The 24,651-nt window shown below is 41.4% G+C and overlaps 2 protein-coding genes across 2 annotated transcripts; both read right to left on the minus strand.

Moving 5' to 3' along the window:
• Positions 1-4,086: 4,086 nt before the first annotated feature.
• LOC134533386 (cell surface glycoprotein 1-like) lies at positions 4,087-4,782 on the minus strand. The gene has a single exon (XM_063370907.1). The coding sequence runs from the start codon at positions 4,780-4,782 to the stop codon at positions 4,087-4,089; it is 696 nt and encodes a 231-aa protein (XP_063226977.1).
• Positions 4,783-13,146: 8,364 nt separating this feature from the next.
• LOC134532651 (NADH dehydrogenase [ubiquinone] iron-sulfur protein 4, mitochondrial) lies at positions 13,147-20,679 on the minus strand. Its single transcript, XM_063369304.1, has 4 exons — positions 20,579-20,679; positions 19,619-19,775; positions 15,779-15,954; positions 13,147-13,445 (listed from the first exon to the last, which is right to left on the minus strand). The coding sequence occupies exons 1-4, from the start codon at positions 20,650-20,652 to the stop codon at positions 13,268-13,270; spliced, it is 585 nt and encodes a 194-aa protein (XP_063225374.1). The 5' UTR covers positions 20,653-20,679; the 3' UTR covers positions 13,147-13,267.
• Positions 20,680-24,651: the final 3,972 nt, after the last annotated feature.

Raw genomic sequence — 24,651 nt, forward strand, 5'->3', positions numbered from 1 at the left:
GCTCCTAGCGGGAATGGCGGTTGTCGATGCAGTGTTTCCGGGTGGGCGCCAGACTAGCTCTGTTTCTAGTCGATAGGTGGGTCGTGGGGTCGGTTGCCCTGCGTGGCCCACTAGGACCGTCGGCGGTGTTGCGTATGGGTTATGAGGAATTCCCTACTTGGCGGTGGTTGGGAGTCGTATGGTTAATTAATCAGACGCTGAAGTGATGCAACAAATGACGTGTGTCGTTTATTCATGCGACTGTGGGCTTGGTGTAATACCGTTGATTACACGCCACGTCATACAGAGGGTGACGTCACACAATACAGAAGTTACACAATTACACAAAGTTAGTTTGAAAGTTACGTAATAAGACGTGGCACAAGATCACAAAAAATGTTACGCGAAGGTGCGTTACACAAGTTTATTGAATGTTACGCGGTGGCGCGTCGCACAAGTTTACAAAAGAAAACGTTATAGATTCAAGGCGTCGCACAAAGTTATTTAAATATTACGTATTAGTGTGCCACTAGGCGGTTCTGAGCCTGGTTACTCAAAAGAGGGGTGAGGGCGATTGGAGGCGGCCAATCCCGTATATCAATGTCTCGAGGCGGTGTTCGCGTCCACTGTAGTGGAGCGCGGACCGCAGCTAAATTCGCTCAAGTTCCCTTACGGGGTGGTGTCAGCGCCGGAGCGACTGGTTTTTGTTAAAGTTCTGTTCTTCGGGAGGCGGCCCGTGCCGTATGCTGAAACTACCCCGCAGACCAAGTTTGGTGCAGGGGGTTTTAAAAGTTATGCGGCCGGATTAAGTCCTGGACCGAAAATTGGACCGGGTACGCACGGAGAGATAAGTAAAAAGAGGTTTCGAGGAATGACTATAATTACCAGAAGTGAGTTCAATGCAGACAATGGATGACGTCTTGACGCCGACCGCCAATGCTCCTCTGTCGCATAGACCGCTATGCCTCATCAACGTCTCGCAAAAGCGTGTGCACCGAACGTGTCCGTATGCACAGCAAAGTGCAGTTAGTGCAACGAGGCGAACGCCATACAACGAGTGCTACACCGGCGCAAGGATCCGGCCGGGTGTGGCATATCCTTCCGCCGCACTACAACAAATTGTTATAATTATGTTTTTCCACAGGATTTTATTAAACATTATTTTTTATTAATTAATAATTAAGTCTTTGCAAAATCATTGTGCGATTTGTCCCGAACCTGGCCGGTTCAGTTTCCCGCGAAATTCACACGTTTCCGCGGGAGGGCTGGCGGGGGAGGGGGGTCGTGCGCGGCGACACCGTCAGTGTCCTTGGAGAGCTCACCCAGGCCGGCAGCCTGCGCGCAACGCGGAACCTTCAACCTTTGCAGTTACCGACATGTAGTTTTCAATAGTGTAATTTCTTTTCAACCTTTTGTACAGTTCCGCGGTCGGCCTAAATTTACCATGAGGTATTTAACTTAATTCAATCAGTGCTCCGAGATTAGTGTTCTACGTCATACGTAAGTACTGTAGGGAGAGTATGTGGTTTTCCGTCGGCGCTTCACGCCCAACCTAGCCTACAGGCTACTTAGTTATGGCCCGCACGGGGCAGCCAGCAGGCGACACGTGCCATCAAACTTAATAACGATTCAGTCCCTGGGACATACCTAGACACCACGTAGAGTCGCCGGAGACACGGGCCTACGTGCTGCTTGCCCAGTTTATCAAGTGTAATGTATTAGTGGAATAGTTGTTCGCCTAAGTGTAATTCGTCATGTCAGGGCTTATGTATCACCGTCGTACGGCAGTGCGCCACCAAACTTAATAACGATTCAGTCCCTGGGACACACCTAGACACCACGTAGAGTCGCCGGAGACACGGGCCTACGTGTTGCTAGCCCAGTTTATCCAGAGCTAGGTATTAGTGTAGTGTATTGTGCTTCAAAATATCGTGTGCCATGTCAGAGTGTCTTTTGTAACTTTCGCGTCACGTATACGAGTCTGCCCCTCACGCGCATAAGAATCGTGAGCCGCCACTGAGGAAGTGAGCTGCGCGTGTGACTAGTCGCGTCGGGCAAACCGTTACGGCCAGAACGGGCAGCACCATGTATTGGGCTGTGCTGTAGTAAATTCACCAACTATCTGAAGAAGTTTTGTGTTATTATTCAGGCGTCCCGAGTGGCCTCAACAGCTCGGGGGGCCCTACTGCGTTGACCCCTACCTCTAGCCACAAGGCCGAACCTTCCCTGAGAACACGAACCTAACAAAATCACGTCTAAATAATCAGAGGTAGCGGGGACGGCGTCAGTCTCTCCATGGGACGTGCGTCCGCCCCGGTCCACGAGTCGCGCTGTACTGGCGTGATGTCATGGCGCCCGGCCGAGGCTCGTTGGCCCTCGCGCCACGGTTGACCTCATTACGTTAGTTTCTAATGTGACACGTTAATAAGAGATTTTAAGGGTGCTAAATTCCTACATTAATTATAAAGGCTAAATTAACATCACTCATCCCTTCTACAAATTGTAGATAGTATGTTTACGAATTATGTCCTCTAAATATACGTCACACCAGCGACTGTTCGTCTCTTGCCGGACTGCTCTGGTGGGGGTTAATAACGAACACAAGGGTTTGACGTCCCTCGGCTTTAGGTCCCCGATTCCCCGTTTACGTGACTGTCCAGTTATGCCCATACTACTCTCGTCGGTGAGGTGTGGGTCCAGGCCAACGTGGCCAGGACCGGGAAATGCGGGACCTGGAGGGAGAGTTAGGTGAGGAGGGATAGTTGTAGGCTGTTCCAAGGATAACTCGGCGTAGATGATTTCACGAGCCCCTTTTATTATCGTTTTAGAGCCTGCCGCAGCCTGGCGGAACCGTCGCGGAACAAGCGCCCTTCCCGCGGCGACCCAGACTCCCGTAAGACCGTACTGTCCGTTAACACGTCACGACCCGGGTTGGGAACTTTCCAACGTAATACCGACCCCGTTTAAGGTTACTCTGCGAAAAAGCGCAATATGTGCACGGCTCATTACGTAATGTTTCGTAAAGACGACGAAGGTTCTGAGACCTGTAATTGCATGTCCGCGTTCTGGAACTCTCGGCTGGTAACGTCACTCGAAAGACTCGTAAATTCAGTTAGATGAATGACTCGTGGAGGCAGCTCGGCTGCCGCAACAATCCGTGAACTAAACGTACGACTGGTCACGAGCTCGAGGTACGCGCCTCTCGAGCAGCACGGAGCGGCGTACACGACTGTCTCGGTTCGAGCCCTGAACACGACTGCCCTTCCCCGCCCGCCAGCGGGCCAGAGCCCATGGGCTGCGGGGGAGGGGAGGAGAAATCGGCCAGCGTGGGAGAGGTCCCGCCCCACGGCGCGCCAGGCTGCAATTACATACTAGCACACTTGAGAAAACACAGAATATTTACACAGCTAAACGAAACATTAATCACAAGCAAATTTACAGAATTAATAAATTACGATTACATTATTTACATACTTGTTGAGGCCCGTGACCATTTGGGAAAAATATACAAACACGGAATTATCTATTGCACAAAAAGGCTCACTGGCATGCTAGGGCGCATGCGGGTGCGTCCCTAGCCGTCGCACTTCACCGATGTTGCTCTGGGGAAACAAGGGAGGACGTTGACGAGGCATCACGGCCTGAAGGAGCCAAGGAGACACTTGGGTCGACGTCAGGTTTAATAATTATGTCACATGGTTAATTAACTAATCTAGGCAGAAGGCCGCCAGGGGGACACTCACACACGTATCGACGTATTTACACACGTGAGTGCCCGGGCACTCCTACATCGCACTTTCGTTAGTCAAATTATAATTTATAAATAATATTGTTTAATATTCTGTGTTTGTTTTTGCAACGTGGTCGGCTGTAATGTCGGTCTGTTTATTAGTGGGCCGGGTTCTACCTTGGTTGCTGGTGGCTCGCCTGACTCGGGTGGGCCATGGCTAGGGGCGCGTTCCGTTAGCGGGGTTGAATACTGGCGGTTGCAGGTGGGGCTTTAGGGTGGCCTTCGGTCGGACGACGTCAAATGCCCCCCCCCCCCCCCCCTCGAGAAGCCTGACCTTGCGCCGCTAGTGACCCCACCACGTGGGGGCGCCCCTAGCTTCAGCAGCAGCTCCATCCAGGTGGTGCTCGCGGTGGCCGCAGCTGGTAGGTCCTGCGTACTGGGCCCAGGTTGTCCCACATCGAACAGCCGGGTGTCGGTTGGTCGCAGTGGTCCGGCAGCTGGTAGGGCCTGTGCTCTGGACCTGGGTCGTCACGCGTCGAATGTCCGGGGTGGTCCGGCAGCTGGTAGGGCCTGCACTCTGGACCTGGATGGTCCCACGTCGGATGTCCGGGTGGTGGGATGTTGGTGGGGGCATGTGGCGCCTTCTCCCGTATGTAGTCATCCAGGTACCTGGGTGGTCGGCGAGTCTTCTGGGGGAGGTTCCCTGGGGCGTCTCCTGGGCGCAGGGACCCGTGGGGAGATGCGGTGGCGTCTGGCCGTAGATCGTCCGGGGCCGAGCGCGGCGTAGATTGGTACGGGCGTCTCTCCCGCTCTGGAATGCCAGGCGGTCGCAGGTCGGTGGCCTCGTCGTCTGGTTCCGTCACCACAGGGATGGTATCAGCATCGCCGTCTTCTGTCGGGGTGCCGAGTGGGTCAGAGAGCTCGGTGATCGAGAGTGCCCCGATGCCGTCCTCTGGCGGTCCTGGTGTAGTCGTGGGTTCGTCAGAGTCGGAGGGCCACTCGATGAGGGGTCCTTGTGGCTCGTCGGCTACCTCTGATGCCGGTGTGGCTGTCGTGTCTTCGTACACGAGCATATGTGGTCGGCTCTGACCAGTTTGTCTTCGTGCTGGGGTGGTCTCGGAGGGCGTGACCCCCTCAGGTGCTCTTTCGGTGTCAGGTGTGAGTGCTGCTCCCTCGTCGGGGGGGTTCTCCCCGGGTAGGTGGGCCAGCCGCAGATCGTCGCAGTGCACCTTTCTGTCCCGTCTTCCGCTGGTTCGTACTAGGAAAGTGGTCCTCCCAAGCCGTCGGCGTACGGGGTGGGGACCACTCCACCTTGGGGCAAGTCCAGCGCAGTAGTTGCGGGGCACGTGGGAGAGGGGGTGCACGCGGATAAACACCTGGTCGCCTACCCGCTTCGCGGGCGGCGGGTGTTCAGTTGTGGGGGTTATTTCCTGGGCGTATCGTCTCTGACGTTGCCGAGCCTCGCCGTGTTCGACGGTGCGTCGCTGATCTTAGTCAGCTGCATCTTCACCCGGGTGGGGTGGTCCGTGTGTGGTCCATTCCCCCGGCAGTGGCAGGTTGTGCCCATGCACCATCTCTGCCGATGTGCGGCCTGTGGCGGCGTTGGTGCGTCTCCGGACGCAGAACAGGGCATTTGGTACGTGGATATCCCACTGAGTGTGGTCCGCCCCCAGTCTTATGCGCAGTTGCACCTTCAGTTCCTGGACCCGGACTCCCGAAGACCGTCTCGCACGGCCCACTCGTCCCGACGCGAACTGGCTGTCCTCCCAGGTACAACGTCCCTGATCGCCAACTGCTTCTCAAAGGCACGTGATGCGTGCGCGGTTCTTACGTACTGACTCGTAACGACGGCGATATTTCGGCGAGGCGTAACTTTGCTTACACGTCCTATAATGACCGGTTCGTGATGTAACTCGTAACTCGTAACTCGGACACCCTATCGCGTGAGTGGCACAACGTAGGCAGCTCGGCTGCTGCAAATGCTCGTACAGTGGCGGTGTCGCCGGACCGCAAGCTCGGTAGACACGTCTCGCGATCAGCGCGGAGCGGCGCGCACGTCCGCCGCTGAACGAGACCTGAGTTCGACTGCCCTTCCCCGCCCGCCAGCGGGCCATCGCGCGCGGGCTGCGGGGGAGGGGAGGAGAAATCGGCCGGCGTGGGAGAGCGCCACCCCTCGCGACGCGGACGAGCGCCGGGCCGCGCTTACATATAGACACTGCGAGACATTTACGAAAATTACAAGACTAGTTACACACTAATAAATACATTACGGTACATTATTTACACACTTAAAAAGTCACGGTCATTTGGAAAGAATATATACAACACAGAAACATTTACTCACTAGCACTGGCTCACTGGCATGCTAGGGCGCACGCGGGTGCGTCCCTGGCCGATGCACAACACTGAGGGTTCACTGGGGAAACAAGGGAGGACGTTGACGAGGCATAATGGCCTGAAGGAGCCGAGGAGACACTTGGGTCGACGTCACACTTTAATCGTCATAATAACAAATAATCACAACTTTAAAAGTACTTGAGAAAACCAAAATTACACAATTTAATTCGCACGGTAGTGCTGCTTTCTGTATGCTTTTTGACATAGTAATTGTATCGATATTTGCCAAACATTTGCTAGAATGCTTTGATATCAGTTTCTAGCTTCATGCAGAGTACAGTTTATTAAAACGGTTGCTTTTTTTGTTACCTAATACGGATTGGGTTTTGCCACTTTTTGGAATACGGTCTGCGAGTTGGGTTACGGCTGAATCTCAACTATGTGGTGCTTATTTGCTACTTTACCCGAATGTGTCCGAATACCACCCTTAGTTATTGAATCATTCAGTTTATCAAAAAAAGGGGGGTTTCTGTAAAGTCGGTTTACAGACGATAACATAATCAAATCAATGTCAAGAAATTGTTAATTTGAAATGAATTTTGACAAATAAATCAAAATTTTAAAATTGCTGCTTTTAAAATGCCGACTTTAACCTGATTGATATTATAAAAGATTTTCTCACACGGTGGTTGGCCGCAGGGGCGCAACAACTAAATTTCCAAAGGGGGGGGGGGGGGGGGGGGCAATATAAATTTTAATAAAGAATCATCGATCCCTCCTATTGAAGCGGGGGGTCCGGGGGTCCTCCCCCGCGAAAATTTGTATTTCAAGGTGGAAAATGGTGCTATTTAAGCAGTTTTATTATATAAAAATTTATTACAAAGCACATTCTTTGCCCCCGTTTGCCCCCACTTCAAGGTTTCAGAGGGGGAGCAAAATACCATCCCCCCCCCCCCCCCTGTTGTTGCGCCCCTGGTTGGCCGGTTCTTGCACGCTCGGCTCAGGCGGAATGTGACAATGAGTCATGCTTTTTCGTGCGTGCAGCCGGTGTTCATCGATTTATAAGACGTTATGACGTCGACCCAAGTGTCTCCCCGGCTCCTTCAGGCCGTTATGCCTCGCCAGCGCCATCTCTTGCGTGTTAGTGCGACGCAAGTGTATGTGATGTGCGACGTTTTGTTTCTGTACAGGATTTGACATATTATTTTATTGTAAATGTATTTTTGTTTTATATTTTATTATAATTAATTTTGTATTGAAGAGTTATATATTTGTGTAAGTTTTTATTTGTTCACTGGGCGCCAAGGCCATGGCTTCGGCCTGTGACCAATCAGCACGTTCCGCGGGCTCGTGGAGAGGGGAAAGACGCGGGCGCTCGGGCGCGCCAGGCGGGGGAGCGAGGAGTCGTGAGCCAGAGGCGAGAGGCAGCAGTCACGGAAGCGGGCCGCTCCGCGCTAGTGGGAAGTCAGTCGTGGACCCGTCACGAGAGGCAACGGACATGTTTGTGACGTCGCTCCGGGACGGTGAGATTGAACGGGCACGGTATTTGCAGTAGCTCTAGACTTTGCCGTGCAGAAGTGATTTCAGCTTTGCAGTCGAGTTGGTTAGTTTGTCATTCAGTCGTGTTCTCTCATCTTGTCATTTTTCTCACGTGTGTTCTTCTCTTAATTTTTGCCAGTCGCACTTTATTTTGCAAACTGGACATTCACCGTCGTATGTACTGTGCTTTTACATTTCTTCCCGGTTATTGTGGTGTACAGTCAGACAGCCATCTTATTGCACGTGAGTCATAGCGAATTCAATAATTCTTTGCAGTGTGAGTAATACTTGTCACGGGCGGGACGTCCCATATTTTCAGTACCATATAAGTGCGCAGAACCGGGCTTCGCCCCATATAGAAATAGTCACAGGCGGAAACGCGGCAGCCCCATGTAAAGTGTTCATCTTCTTGAGTATAAAGGACCAGAAAACTTTATTCGAGTTGTTCTAATTTCAATTCTGGAGACCAAGTCCCTCGGCCACGCGGCCCGAACCCCCCTCTACCGAACCCTGAGTACCCGGCAAAATAGAAACATTTCAGGGACTAGTCGACCAGCGTACGACAGTTATAATGATAATAATCTTTTTTTGTTCTTAATTTCCCTTTTCTATCTTAATTAACAATTAGATATATATAACCATCATACTTTCAGATTTTCGATTCGAACATCCACTCAAAATTGAACACTAATATTGTACATTGGCAGCAGATAGTATTCAGGTGTATTCATCTATATTATAGAGTAAACTATTAGGTAACATTTACTGACGTCGTGAAAGTAGTCCAGTCCCCACACCACCAGTACTATTTTCCGCTAGTGAAAGGCACCCTCCAACCAGCACGCACAAATCTAAAACTATCATTGTCAGCGTGTCACAGTGTTGATTGTTGTTTGCTCTAAATTATCTTTTTAATTTCCTAATTTAATTAATATTTCCAAGTGTGTTTCCTCATGACGGTTTAGCCTATAAAAATAAATGGAGTAGTTATAAAAAAATCAAAGAGGTGGTCTCCATTTTGACACATATTTTAAACTAATTGTTTGCATTAAAATTGAACGATCGCATTTTGAAGCATTCCACCATTTGTTTATCAATCAAATAATTTAATCAAGAGAATTGCTATGTTTAGTTTGTAAGTTTAATGTATAAATATTCAGAGTTTATATTGTGGGTTTTGCGCAAGGTGGCGCTTTTTCCCCCTTCTCACATTGCCCCTCCTCCGGCAGTCTATATCAGGCTGCGGTCCTGGGCAAACGCATTGTCCCATTGTAACACTGTATCCATCATTGCAGCACCGATTCAGTCATTCTGGTTAATATTCTTCATCGAACTTAAAACCTTTTCTTTCACTCCCCATGTATCCCCCGCATCATTTTTATAGGGAATAACCCGGCTATTTCCAATTTCAACTGCCACAATACCTTTTTGCCACATAGTTTATTGCTTATGGCACAAGGCGATTCCAGAGACATTACTTCACTTAAGTAAGTCGTGCATATGCCTGCCAGCATTAAATGTTACTTACCTAACTTCTCTTCAGCCATTTAATGTAGGATTCAAGATTTTTGTAGAAGAACCACATCCACATTTAACTATCATTTTTTATAACAAAACTAGCAGCGCCAATTCTATTGCGTATCGCAACGTGTGTGTACCGTGTTTTGCTTTTCCTTCACTGTAATTTTCCCACTCAAATTCTGTAATTGTAGTACATTATGTAATGTGTGATTTAAATCACACAGTACATTATGTAATGTGTGATTTAAATCACATCTTAGTTAAAATATACATATTTCTTTTAGTAGTTTGCAACCTAATATAGGCAGGAATCAGCTCTCTATGCTGTTTAGGGAGTGTGTACCTGTTTTAATTGTTCATTAACATGTTCAGCAACATCCCACAGCCATGAACCTAGTGGACCATTCTGGGGTCAACAACCCACGCAAACACAATTGGATAGTTTGCAAGCTAGCTTGGCACCTTCCCAGATATATTTCAACAAACAGGCACCAGTCATACCACTAAGCTCAACCAGGATTTCAGGGACAAAACCGAGTGACAGCATTACAACATCTACCTTAGAAAACACATAAATCAATTACTGATAAACAATGCTCTTATTTGAACCATTTAAAATTTCTTTTTGATATGCATTCTTGACTCAGAACATCAACTTGTTACGTCCATTAAATTACTAAAAAAAAATATTTTTATTATTGCAGACACCCCAGCACAATCAGTGTGTTTAAAGCACCACTCTATATTACATATCCAACAGGCAGATCTCCGAATGGTGCAATCCAAATAAATAATGAACCAACTGCCACCCATAGATTCAGTGGTGCTTGATAAGTACCTACAAACCTTTACTATGCCCATCGTTCTGCCACTTGGACACACCAGGCTAGAAACAGTAATTTTTCGGTGCGGAACTAGACAGTTTACCGTTTCTTCGCTTACTTCTACCTATGGCTTTGGGGCAAACCAACATGTTGAACAGTGACATACTGCTCCATCTGCAAGTGAAGGTAAATGACCAACCAGACTCATCACTAAGATGATTCTACAAGCAATGAGTCTCGAGGTATCACGCTGAAACTAATCAGAACCAACATAGTTAATACAAAAGTGGAATAGGTATTACTATAGACTTCAACTAAGTGATACATTTGGTAGCAGTGGAAGCAAAGGGTATGAGAATATTTTGTGCTGGATCAACCATGCTATAAAGGAAATCCCCTTCTCAACCTAGTTCATTTGATACCCTACTCAATACATTGCACGCCCTTCACCCTCTCAAACTAACATCATTCGAAACGGTGGCCCCCAGCAGACAGCATTATAATTCAATCCCCCTCCTTGCAATGGCCATTATCATTATTATAACCTGCTCTTTGCTATTTGTATGGAATAAGTTATTCCTTAATTTTCGCATACATTACAATATACTGTGACGTTCCCTCTGCCACAATAAAGCCCGGTCCCCACCCCACCATTACCAGCACCCTCCCATCCAGCCTGCACGAGCCCAGACACAATAGTGTCAACATAGCCATGTGTGTTGTTCCTGTTATTATGTAGTGGTAAATAATTTATCACAAGAATTAAAAAATTTCCTTCCCATAACGCCCACAAAAGGGCACCGTGAGTACTGAACACCCTAAATTCCTTTTGCGGCCTTGGGCTTATTTTAATCCATAGGGCCGACTAATTGTTTAATAACGTCAAAACCTCCTGGTAGTATTAAATGGGAGTAGTCACAGCAAGTGACAGACAGTCTTCATTTTGACTCGTATTTTTAAAAATAATTTACTATAAAATTAACAACAGCATTTTAAGCCCACAGCCATTTGTTTTCCACTGAAGATATTTAATCATGGAAGTTGAAATATGTTTATCTTTTAAGTTTTACGTAAAAGTATATACAGTTTTTTTTGTGGATTTTGGCAAGAGACGACACTGTCCCCCTTCATCAGGCCGCTCTCATCCTCCGGCAGTCTTCATCAAGCTGCTGCCTCAGAAGACCTGCTGCCCCGTGGAGACCTTCAACTTCCGTCACGTACAGGCCTGACCCACTCCAGGGTAACACTTTGAGTTATAAATCGCGCATATGCCTGCTGGTATCAGACATAACTTTTTCCAGCAAGTTTTCAGAGAGAGAAAGATAAAAAAAATAAAAAAATAAAAAGAAAGAGGACAATTTTCTAATAATACTAGTATGAATACAATTTAAGGAAAGTATTTAAAGGATTAAAATAAAAATGTTATAGCCCAGTTAAATTTTTGAATTTAATTCCTCAATATTTACACTAATGTTGATATTATAGCTTTATGGTAACTGATAACTAAAATATGAAACATACGTTTTTCACTCTATACATTCCAAATTTGGTGTAAAAACAGCATCTAGTGTAGTTCCAAATATTGTTGTTACCATTTCAAAAATGTTATTCATATTTTAATTAATGTTTACACACAGAAAACTAATTAATGGTATTGAATCATCAGATGCCATTAAAATGACCAACCAAAATAAGTGGTATTTTATTAATTCTGTGCCAAGAAGAGCAGCACCTCTGTAACTGTACAGAATTAACTGGTGGTGTAAAAACATGAATTAACAAAACTATTACTCAATTCAAAATAACTTCTTAGGTTATCAACAATTATTTATCTCTCAATAATGATTAATTAACAATAAATATTACTCACTGTTGAAATACTCACACCATAAAAAAACTGTGCATGTTAATGTTTCTTAAAACAATTCTGCCATTTGGAACATGCCAAATCTCTGAACGAGATATGAAATTCATAACAGGTAGCAACATGAGGGAAATGCACGGACTGTCTCATAAGTGCTCTCTACACTGCTGGTTGACATGGAGGAATGCGAGCATGCAGGTAACAAATATTAAATTCAAGGTACTCACAGCTGACTGTATGATACCTATATATTAAGTTCTGAAACAAGTGCATGTGCCTATTCTCTGTTTTATTCTTTCATTCATCTAACTCTCTTGGTTCTATTTTTTTCGGCAGGGGACGAATCATTGCACAAAGAGGAGAACGAAAACAAGCCTAGCAACATATATAGCAGAGGCTCTCTTTTTTATTTCTTTGACCAAGTAAATCATCTCTGTCCTTTACGTGTCAGAAATGTTTCACAACAATGTAACATTAAAATTTGGTCTTGATTCTCTTAAAAAATCTAAATGTACAATTAGTATTTGTGTGATTATTTTTAATTTGTGATATATCATGATAGGACATTTTTTATCGCAGATGCCAAACCATTATTTGTTAGCTACTGGAAGACACATGACTGTGCATTAACAATAAGTCAATTGTTGTGGACTAAGTAATCACCCTTGAAAATATACTTTTATGCTTCAAAACAAAATTTAAAAAATAAATAAATACATTTTGAAATAATTTTTTTATATTATATTAGTTTAGTGGCCAAGAAATGATACCCTGTCAATGTGAACACAGAGCCATTGAGAGAAACTAAGGGCCTGGAAACACAAAATTTTATCTGGCCCCTTCCCAATTATTTATTGTTCAAAATTGTTAATATCCACAATTTTACAAAACCTAAAAACATGTTAACATCACTGTAAATGTGATCTGCATATATCACTTAACTTGTAAGGTTTCCTATGAATTCTATTAAAAATCTCAAAACTCAACACAGCCCCTCTCCCCCAATACCTCGGAAAATCATGAATTTAGTGGGCCACTGCCCACATAGACCAATAAAAAATTAAGAAATCATTGAAAGAAAATGACAGTAATAAGTAATGTACATTTGATTCTTTAACAAATCTGTTCAATAATTACAATTTAATTTATTTATTTTCATAACATAAATCACCTACTTTACAACTTTTTTTTACAACTTTCAAACAAAACATATAGAATATTTATTTAAAAACATTTTATTTACTGGTGAAAATATAGGTACTGAATGGCTTAACAAGAATAAGTTACTGAACATCTGCATAAATAGTATAGGTACATATATAATAACCTTGTTTGAGGAGATACAAAATGCATAATTTATAATATTATTTATTTTAATGAAATAAATTTTTACAACTTGTACTTCACATGGAAAGTTATTTAGTTACATTAAATAAACTAAATTCGGGAAGATAAAAAGAGTCCTGCATTGTTTTACTTGGTGGATACCCTAGTTCGCTTATTCCAGGAAAAGTTGAATCCGTAGGACTTCACTTTGGGCTCAATAGGTTTTTCTTTGTCTACATACCACTTCCATCCATTTTTCTCACAGAATGCAATAGCTTCTTGTTCATTTCTGAAGTCCACCTTCATGTTAGACAGTGGATCACCGCTGCAAAAACATAATCACATTTTTTTTTATGAACTTAATCTGTAAAAAGTCATGGTACTATAGAAATAGGAAAATACTATTATTCTTCTTCATGTGGGAGATTGAGAAAAGAAAAGAAATGCATGAACAAGAAAGCACAAGAAAATGAGGTTGATAAAACCAGGACAGAAGAAAAAATGACTGCAACCATAGCTCAGCCATAATAACACCCGGAAGCACCATGAAACAACACTACAAAAATAAACTAAGAGCTGAAAAAAAAAAATATACATACAGTGAAAAATTTTTAACATCACGTTAAGTTGAATTATGTAAACATCTTTTCGGACAAGGAAGCAAGCATGTGTATAAATCTATGCCGAGATGCCTTAAGACCCCCAGCATCTCCGGTGAGTTTTATGTTATTGTTTGCAGAGATTTTTCTCCAAAATGCATTAGGAAAAAATAATGTTCAGCTACCACATAGGCAAAGTCAGACCCTAAGCGAGTCTTCTTCTGGAACTTAAAAACTTATTACTTTTGAAAAGTTGCCCACACAACTTTGTTCTAAATGTACAATTTATTGTTTCTTAGCAACACAATACAGTGAAAAATCTTGAATCTGTAACTATAGTTTGGCAAAATCTGTGATCATTCACCAATGAAGCCACTTGTATTCAGATTTCTTCAGATGTATTCCAGCTGTTGAGCCACTAGGCCGCTTTACTATGCTCCTGCATTCTTATTTACCGCCGAGTTTATTGTTACTGTCAGTTTTCACTATAGTACAGTGTTTCCTGTTTTATGGCATGTAACATTTCACATTTTTACACTTGGTAGATAAACTATTCCAGTTAAAACTATGTATACTGATGTTGGATAATCTAGCAAGATCATTAATCAGGCATGACTGTGGTCCCGAACATGCCGGATTAAAGCCCTTTTTTCCCTCTGGCTGGCTGATTTTTAGATTTCCCCCTCCTCTCCCCACCTTCGCAGCACAGAGACACGTCACTTGCCCGCGCTATTCACGGTGCTTCACGCAAATGGAGAGATTTATTTATTAAACAAATTATACTTATTTCTATTTATTAAAAACCAACATAGGTTAGCTATTTAAGCACATATTCACCACACAGTACAATATTATTATTATTATTATTATTATTATTATTATTATATACACCAAAAATCTGCAAAAAATGTGCTACCCATATGTGGATAAAAACAGTACTCTTTTTCTTAATTTAGAATACTATTCCTGCAAAATGTTTTGTTTTTACGAAAAACTTACTTAACCTCAACAAATATTCTTTTCTCACATAAAAATTAACACTCATACCTTTTAAACTTGATTTTAACATAAAATTCCAAATAGAATAAATTATTTCCTGTTAATGTTATCAGGAATAAAATTGTATTACTGAAGTGAAGTGACAAGCACAATAAAAACCTTTGATAAACATGTAGCCATGAAAAAGAACTTTATTTTGTTAAGTGTACAATAATCTAAAAAAAATTCAGTGCAAAGTGTACAATAATCTAAAAAAAATTCAGTGCAATATGTCAATGATTCCTATTTGTGAGAATGCCAAGTAAATTACAGTGAGTCTATTATTTATAGCATTAGTATACTGTGTCCAAAACTATCATACCTGGAGTACACTGGACAAAAAACATTTAAAGTGGGCACAACCAATTTTAGGTTGTATTTGACTTCATAAGCATTACCACCAAAAAGTAGATTTCTTTAAAAAATTGGATGTCTGTAAAGTCGGTTTACGGACGATAGTTTAACGTGACAATGTCATAACAAAACATTGATGAAATGATTGCATACTTTTATGAATAAAATTGAATCATTTTTATTTTAATAATAAAAGAATAAATACTTGAAATTATACTAGTAATCAGATTTTTAAAATGCAAGAATAATTAACCTTTATTGCCGAAATTGTTGTTTTAATAAGCAATGAAAACCACATTAACTTTTCACTTCACTTTATAATCAGTCGACAAAACAGTTCACGTGTAGATGTAAGTGTGTGCTGCCGCTGTCTTTCTTCTCCTAGGACGCATAGGCCAATTGAGTGGAAGAGAGAAAGATGCGGCGCAAGCGTACAATGAGCGTAACGGGACATAGCGTAATGGAACAATGTGCATAACGGGACACTTTTTCGTGCGTGCAGCCGGCGTTCATCGATTTATTAGACATTGTCACGTCAAAATGTTCCACCATCACTAACTTTTTTCTGGACTACTCAAGAAGGACCAACCTAGCGCAGGATGTGATCCTGGCGGTCAAGCACTTGCTCGAGGCGGGGATTGGTGGGGAGGGGGAAGATCACACTCACGTGGACGACCAACCCATGAGCGGGTTCTCCCAACGCTCCCTGGTCTCGAACTCCATCTGCCAGTGGTGGGTGTTGTCCGTTCCCGACTGCATGGCGTGCTTCGAGGGCTTGAATATCCTCACCAGCCGCGTCTTGATGTGCTCCTCGGGCACACCCGACACAGCGCTCACGTCCATCTGCAACAGCGAGCGCTTGAACCGCAGGGTCGCTTCCGCCGGGGGACACTCTCGGGAACTGTGAGGCCCCCACCGATTCATTCACATCATTAACATTTACAGGACGATTCTGGTGCATATGAGCATGATGTCTAAAGGTGGAATCACAATGCCCCGACGACCCCGACACGACAGTCCCGACACGACGAAAAATTTTCAACAGTCAATAAGAACCTGTTTCGTCGGGATGTACCAGGTTCTTATTGGCTGTTGAAAAATTTTCGTCGTGTCGGGACTGTCGTGTCGGGGTCGTCGGGGCATTGTGATTCCACCTTTAGTCTCTATCAGTCAAAACTCATGAACTTTACAGCCAGCAACTTCCTTTTATCTCAAAAGTGTTTGCTCGCTCGCACTGCATTTATTGCAGACTATTCCAAGATCTAATTTGTGATATTTTTTTTTAAATTTAAATTTGTAACATGCCCACCAATAGTTTGAAAAGTTTTAGGTGGGCACAACATACAAAAAAAAAATAGGTACACAGGAAAGTGTAGACCCAAAAAGCATGCAAAATGCGATCCTACGTAGGTGCTAAGTGAAGGTAGGCACCACCTGGCACTAACAGCAGATATCCAACTAACACTAGCAGGCACACCACACATGTAGGGACTACAGCACACACAAAAATGACACAGTACAAAACATTTAAAGACAAGAAAAACCATAACAATTACAAATATCAACAAATAATATACCATCAGATTGTAACATACATAATAGACATAAATCATGGATGGGGGGGGGGGGAGGGGGAAGGGAGGGGGAATGAACAAGGATTAGATCAAAAGAATAAAAGAAAATTGCAAAACAACTAGGTTTATATTTGTAACTTGACACAATTTGGAGGCAAGTTGTAAACATTTATATAAAAATAAATATTATATTTCAATTTAGTTGAAGATTTATAAGAGAATTGAATTATTGTACACTAGCACAAAATTTTTCATGTCTATTTTGCTGTCAAAAGAGATTAGCATATTTATCTACATCCTTGTAATTGATAACCAATCTGTATATTATATCATTAATATTGCTAAGAGTACAGAGTAATGCCTGTTATTGACTGTTATATTGAGGAACTCTCAGCCCAGAGTTATCCAGTAAATAATTTTTAATTTAGCACTAGCAAACCCGGCGAACTCTGTTTCGCCACCAGATAGCTTCGCTTTATGTAACATTTCGTTTTGTGATTAAAAGATGAAGAAAATTTTTTTTTTGTTTTATATTTGAAAAGGAAAAATTTTATTTCATTTCACAACAGTAATGAATTCATTTTGATAACAAAAATGAAGTGTTATGTAGTTGAACTTCTCTAAGTAAATGAAAGTGAATCCAAAGTAAATACTGAATCGAAGCGTTATGCGTGTCCGCAAATTATCCGTTTCATTGAAGTGCTCTTTGGTAAACCACATTTTTTGTTTTTTGGTCTGACGTTAACACAAACAAAGCGGATGGTTTCCCAACTCGTGAACACGCAACGTATAACTGCCCATGTGAAAAACAATGATTTTCTAAATTTATTCCGCAAACACTAAGCGATTGGCCTTGCGACTTGTTAATTGTCATTGCGAACGCAAGGCGAACTGGAAATTGCAATCGTTTGAAGTCAAACGGAAGATCAGTCGGAATCATTGGTATTCGAGGAATACATACATTTTCACCTGCGTACTTTCCGTTAATAATGGTTGCCTCAATCAAATTCGGCATAAGTCTTTTTACCGAAAGTCGAGTACCGTTGCAAAGTCGCGGTGGATTCAAATTACGCAATATCATAATAACTGTACCAACTTTGAGTAGCAAGTTATGTGGTGGAAATCCTGGTAACTCCAGAGAGTTCAAAAACTCCGTTGGATAATTTACTACATCATCGGGATTTGTTATGGAATCAACGGATTTGTATGTCACCAAATCGCCAGAAATTTTTGATTGAATGGTGAAATTCAGTGCGTGTACATCATTATTCTTTGCGGCAAGAATTGCTCGTTGACTTAACCAAGCATAATTCTGATAATTCTCACTAATGTTTGGGAAAACATTTTCAATAAGAGCTAATTGAGAGTCTACAAATCGGCAAAAGTCGTTGGTAAGAGTAATTAATCCAGATGTCGCATCAACTGGGACTTTTCCAATTCCAACATCTAACAATTGTTTGGAAAATTGTGCAGCACTTTGATCATTTTGAAGTTGAACTCTCATATTAGTGGTTAGCGATAATGTTGTTTTTACGTTATTCCATAAAGGTGATGCCTTCAGGCAAGCATTCAATTCATCTGCAGGCGTTCCACGGGGAATTACTGGCAACGTCTGCCTGAAATCGCCTGCCAACAATATCATCAAGCCGCCAAAGATGTTGTTATTTCGCCGAAGATCCTTCAGTGTGAAGTTAAGTGCTTCAAGTGATTTCTTATGTGCCATTGTGCACTCATCCCAAACAATGAGCTTGCATTGCATCAACAATTTTCCCATTGCACTGGATCGGGAAATATTGCATGTTGGAGTATCAATTGTGTTTAAATTGAGTGGCAACTTAAGCGCAGAATGTGCAGTACGACCGCCATCTAGAAGAGTCGCCGCAATTCCAGATGATGCTAACGCCAAAGCTATGTCACATCTTGATCGAATAGTGGCCAAAATCAATGAAATGACAAATGTTTTCCCTGTTTCTCCAGGCGCGTCCAGGAAGAATAGTATTATTGTCCACCGCTTGCATTAATGTTTCGTATACTTGTTTTTGCTGTTCATTCAGCAACGGCACATTATTTCGAACGAATTCCTGCAATGTATCAACATTTTATTGCAGCTCTCGATTTAATTCTTGGTTGAATGCATCGTGCATCGATCGATTTGGCGCAATCATTCCTACTTCAATCAGTAGCTTGTTTGCAATAGTCAAGCATTGATCCTCAATCAGAATCAATCCTTCATTGTAGATTTCATCGGTTATTTGGATGTCAGGATTATTCGTTTGAATGCGCAAGCGATGCAAGAAAACGAATAACTTTTTTTTCTTCTTTTTTTTCACAATTTCACAGTATACACAATACCGGTTTGTCACATGAAATTAACTGAGCAGAGAACAATGAGTAGTTGATTTGATGGTTTCCAATTGAAATGTTAGGAAACGAATAACTTATTATTTTTTTTTTTTTCACAATTTCACAGTGAACACAATACCGGTTTGTCACATGAAATTAACTGAGCAGAGAACAATGAGTAGCTGTCAAACAATGTATCACGCACCGGCGCCATCTACTTAAAATGTTGGTTTGTCCTGAATTTTTCCTGAATTTTCTTTGCTATAAACCTCACGGAGCCCGAGACCTTTCCAACGACTGCAAAACCGTGGAAATCGGTTCGTGCGTTCTGGAGTTATAGCATCAGGAAGGAAAACCCGACTTATTTTTATATAGTAGATTTCGAAAGATTCTAAAAATTTTTCACATAACCTGAAAATTTGCTTGTATCATGATATTCTAGTTTCTGTCTGGCAAGCATAATGTCCCACAGGATCAATGTACACATGATCATGCCACCATAATCACGGGATAAACTTGGATACGTGATGCGGAACAATTACCCAACAACCCCCATTCATCTACATAGGACGTTAGCTTTGTGCAATTACCGGCTGATCAATGGTGATGTACCCTTGCAGCTCTTTCTGGTGACTGACTTTCTCCGGGTTGACGACCGCCTCAACGTCGATCTGCGGAGCATCTCGTACAGTCGCAGGCTTGTCCGCGGCACAGCGGACCGCGCTGCTCGACAGGGCCCGTCCGCACCTGGGGGTCAGACAGTCGAGTCTTCATGGAGCCACGGCATGCACACGTCTACGCTCTGCCCCCCCTCACGGCGGCAGCTGGTACCGTAACCGGGGTGAATAGAAAATGGTATTGTGCTATACAGGAGACAGGTAGGGCTATAGTGTACTTTACGATAGCCAGGACATTAAAATCAATATGAAAACTATTAATTAGATTATAAAAACTAGTACCACAAAATATATTAAACAGGGCAATATTATAGTATACAATACAATACCATGGGAAATATATGTTCACCATCATGTTCAATACTAGAATAGGTAGGGCTGCAGTATAAAATACAATACCCTTATGTTAGTTTCATAAAGAAATTTATTTTATAAAAAAAAAAAAACAAGTACATGTATATGAATACTCCCTACCCATATTCCCGCACTTGTCCAGTAAGAATCTAGGGGTGGTAATGACATCATCAATAGTTATATGATATCGGGATCTAGACTAATAGTTTTTTTTTTACCTTCAATACAGTATAATTTTCAAAATATTTGATTTATATACAGTAAGCTGTCAGAGGTTATACACAACTAAATTTAACTCCTAGTACATATTCTAGTATTTTCAGCTGTAGAATATGATCAAGTTGTTAAAATAATACCAAAGTAATGTTAATAAACTTAAATTTCAAATTTTCGATACATAATAAATATGGCAACTTAAAAATCTAATTAAATACATAATACAACAAACAATAAATTACTCGATAAATACACAACCAAAACCACGTGCATTATTTCGACACATTCATTTAACATACCTACCATCTCAAATTATTTATTTTACAAGAATATACAGCTGATCGCAAAACACTTGCAGCCGCCATTTTTAATTCCATAGAAAGCAGCCGCCCGTAAACGAATATGTACACAAATTTTCACTCATGGTTTTAAGTGGGTGAGAGTACTGGCATCTAGCGGCGTGGAGTAAAAATAGCTTGAAAGCAAAGCAGTAAATCAACGTGCAGTAAATTGTCTCACGTTTCTCCAAAGATAAGTCGCATTCCGATATTTGCTTACTCGTCAATTTTTTGCAAACCGGGGTCGTAATCAGATGATTCTAAGCATAGAATATAGTGATTCTAAGGCTAGCAAAGGGGAATTTTCATAAGAATAAAAGATGCGACCAGTTATAGTGCTTGATATTTTGTGTTTGCTGTATTCACGGAAGATTGCAGGCTTTGTTTTCGTAAATAAATATGTTGATAAACGATCGTGAATGTTAAACTTTGATAAAATGTGCCTTAAAGATCTGGAAATTACGAATATATTTTTTATAAGGGTGTACTGTTACATCGTTCAATTTTCCAGCACGGAATTATTCTATTGCTTATTTTCAATATTTACACTGTTTTGAGCATTTATTTAATAATACTATTATGTTCTATGCTTAGAGAAAGACGTATCTATCTCATGTAATCTCTAGGCTAAGGCAGGCCTTGTTCAACAATGCTGCTGACATGTCCATTTTAAAACAATACTATTATGTAGCGTGAATTTTCAGCTTCTGTAATATATCACATGTATGTTAACTTTTATATTTATAAATAGTTATTCTTAATCTAATGAATATTTGCACAAGAATTGTTTTTGTTAACAGTCCTGTGTGTCTGTTGTGAAATTAACCGCTGTTGTAAGTTTGAAGTATCAGCCAATCAGAGGCCACTTTTGTTAGGACCCAGGCGCTTACGAGCGTAAATGAGAGTAAAAAAAATAGGAACGTTTTTGACGGCGTCCCTTCGTAGACGCGAGCTAGACTAGCTCCAAGAAATTAACATATTTTAGCTACATTAGACCATCCAAGTCTAAGAGATGGTGTTTTAACGACGTAGTATAAATATATGTAAATAAGGAAGGGCTTATCCTGACGGATAAAGCAATTAGGAGTGCAAAAAGGTATGTGTTACAATCCTGTACGCGTGCTAACAAAATTTGTTAGCCCTGACTCCTAAATAAATTGAACTGTGTAATTAGTTTCAACAGTTGCAACAGAAACAGACTGAAAACGTTTTCTATTGGTTGAAATTAAATGACTATTGGGCTTAAATATTAATTCTCCAAGGTAAATATATTACACCCAGAAGTTAACTGGGAGGGGGACTTTCGTGCTAAAGACTAACATTTTTGACTGAGCGAAGCTGAGGCATAAGTAAAATCAGAAAATAAACTGTAATATTATATCTAATAATTTTTTTATATAAAATAATTTCGACATTATGTCATGCGTGTGCATTTATGTGAGAGAACGAACATGAACTGAATGGACCGTTGAGATAACTTGTGCGCAACCTAATTCCCGTTGTTTCTTAATTTTATAGTCCCTAAAGAGGAGTTAATTGCTAAACTATATATTTTTTTATGGATGCATAAACATGGGATGCTCAATAGTGAAATTGTAATCATTTGTTCCCGCACAACTCATAATTCTTATTTTCTATTATTGAATAAATTTGATTCTTTATTAGTTTTATGTTATTGTTTTTTTTAAATTTGAAATAAGTAGTGTTACAAAGTTGTATGTATATATTTAAACTATATCTGTGTCTAAACTTATGGTACACTGATACTTATAAGGAAATTGACAGAAATTACAACCAACAAGCAGAGACTAACAAAACTGCAAGTACACGAACAGGTATACACATAGGTCAAGAAAACGTCCTTACAGAAATCTTACTTATAAGGGACTTGTGATAGTTCAAATAGTTTATTACTTTAACGAATGGTTAGGTAAATAAAAAAAAAATTGTGAGAATGCTTTGTTGGATTGGCTAATTTAAAAATTCTATAAATGACTGACAACAGACATCAGGGCTCGCCTGGCTCGGCTAGTCCATTATATTATGACCTGTTGCCACAATTAATTATGATTGCAAAATGTATACAAAAGAATATATATCCACAAGACCTGAAAGAATTTGTTTGTAGTGTGATTTGAAGATTTTTGTTATGTCCAGGATATTCTACTTTATATTCTCCTGCTATCTCTGAAAACATTTCCTTCTAGATTTCACTCCGTCTGCGCCATTCCCTAGCTTTCCTCACTCTTCCATCCTTCTGACTATTCATATAGGCTTACTATCGTTTTTTATCCTTTTACATTTTCCTCCATGTCTCCTTTACCCACCTAGCTGCTCTCCTCAAAACTCTAATGTGGCGCAGAACAATTTTTGGAGAGAAAACAGAAAACAATGGCTGTGGCTTAAGGAAAGGTCTTCTGTAATGTTCTGTAGCTGCTCATTGAAAAGTTTTGTTTCTCATGTAAACAGTGTTGTGCTAGAGTTACTGTTTGCATCCATGCAACAGAAGAATAATCTAGGTTTTATGTGTTTTAATACCAAATCAAAACTAGAGATTTTTAATAACAAATATTATTTTCTGAAAACACTTGCACCTGCTGCTGTCAGCTTTTGCTGCGTTCCAAGGAAGGACCAACCAGGAATGCATATCCAGTGGAACTTAAGACATTTTCTCTTAACTAGAGCACATGTCGCTCGACAGTAAAAATATGGAATTTGTTAATATTCATGTACAAGGTTTTTTTTACAAGAATAAAGTTTTCATTGACCTTTCATAAATATTTTCTCAGAAATATACTACTATTTATGAATTGAAATGAAGGAACCTAACCTAAAAATTAAATAAAAAAATTAAAAAAAATTCACCTACTATCAGCTGCGCCAATTTTGTTCAAGTGTTTTGTTTTAGACTGTTACTATTTGATGATATCCTTAGCCAGGACAATATGATGTGTAACAAGAGGGGGGGAAGGAAGGCTTTTTAATCACAATCAGCATCAAACATGTGCTTGCTAATACTTAGTTATGTTCTTCTCTAAGAGTCTTCTTTTTTTGCCAGCAATTTAGAATGAAATAGGTGAGGGATAGATAAGTAGCAAAATGATGATTCCTCCTGACATGAGAAATATGGTTGCAATTGGAGCCAACATGCTTGCATACATTGTATTTAGTGTTTGCCATGCTTTCCAGATCACAAAATCCAAAACCAAGCTTCACAAATACTGTAAATGTTTTAAATACATGGTTTAATGTACTTGCAATTACAATGGGAGTTAAATTTGGTGTGATATATACGCATTCATTTTTAATGTACTTAAACTTAATAGAATTTTGAATATATTACAGTTAAAATTTTTGCTACTGTGATTGAAAATTTCTGTCAACAACATAAACCGGAATTTAATTATGTAGCACATACTCACGTGTACTTGCTTGAGTTATGGAACTTCAAAAATTGCGCTCAGTGTGCACGAATATAGCAACAACTTGCAGCCCTAGATCGTTAAAACAATAACATTACCTAAGCATTTAGCCAGGATTTTCTAATAAACAAAAGTGTGTCCGTGATCCACCAACATTTTTAGTTTTATGAACATAACCGAGCGAAGTAAATATCAGAAGAATTTTAAAGGTCACTTGATCAGGTTGTTTTTTTCCCCTTCTTCTGGCAGTTTAATGAGGAAGCATGCACCATACTGAGGCTAATCCTATAAAACGCTGTAACGACGGCCAAGACCAGTTTTTTTTTACAGTCCTCTGATCGAAGCCATCAGATCGAGTTGCGAATGTGGAAGATAAAAGGCTTTCGATAAGAGCGAAGGACACACAAGCTCGGACACAATCCAATTAGCAGGATACGTCAACGTACAGTGTCTGGCGAGTGGAAACAAAAAGAAAAAAGGATTAGGGTAAGCGAGAGGGCGGACGATAGAAAGCAATCACTCAGTGTGAGTGTGTGTGTGTGTGTGTGTGTGCTCGTGGTTAAAAGGGTGGGTGGGGGAGACAACCACGTGACGCGGCATAGAGTCTGGCAAACAA

The sequence above is a fragment of the Bacillus rossius genome, chromosome 6 (assembly GCF_032445375.1).
Source record: "Bacillus rossius redtenbacheri isolate Brsri chromosome 6, Brsri_v3, whole genome shotgun sequence".
In the NCBI taxonomy this organism is placed as follows: Eukaryota; Metazoa; Arthropoda; class Insecta; order Phasmatodea; family Bacillidae; genus Bacillus; species Bacillus rossius.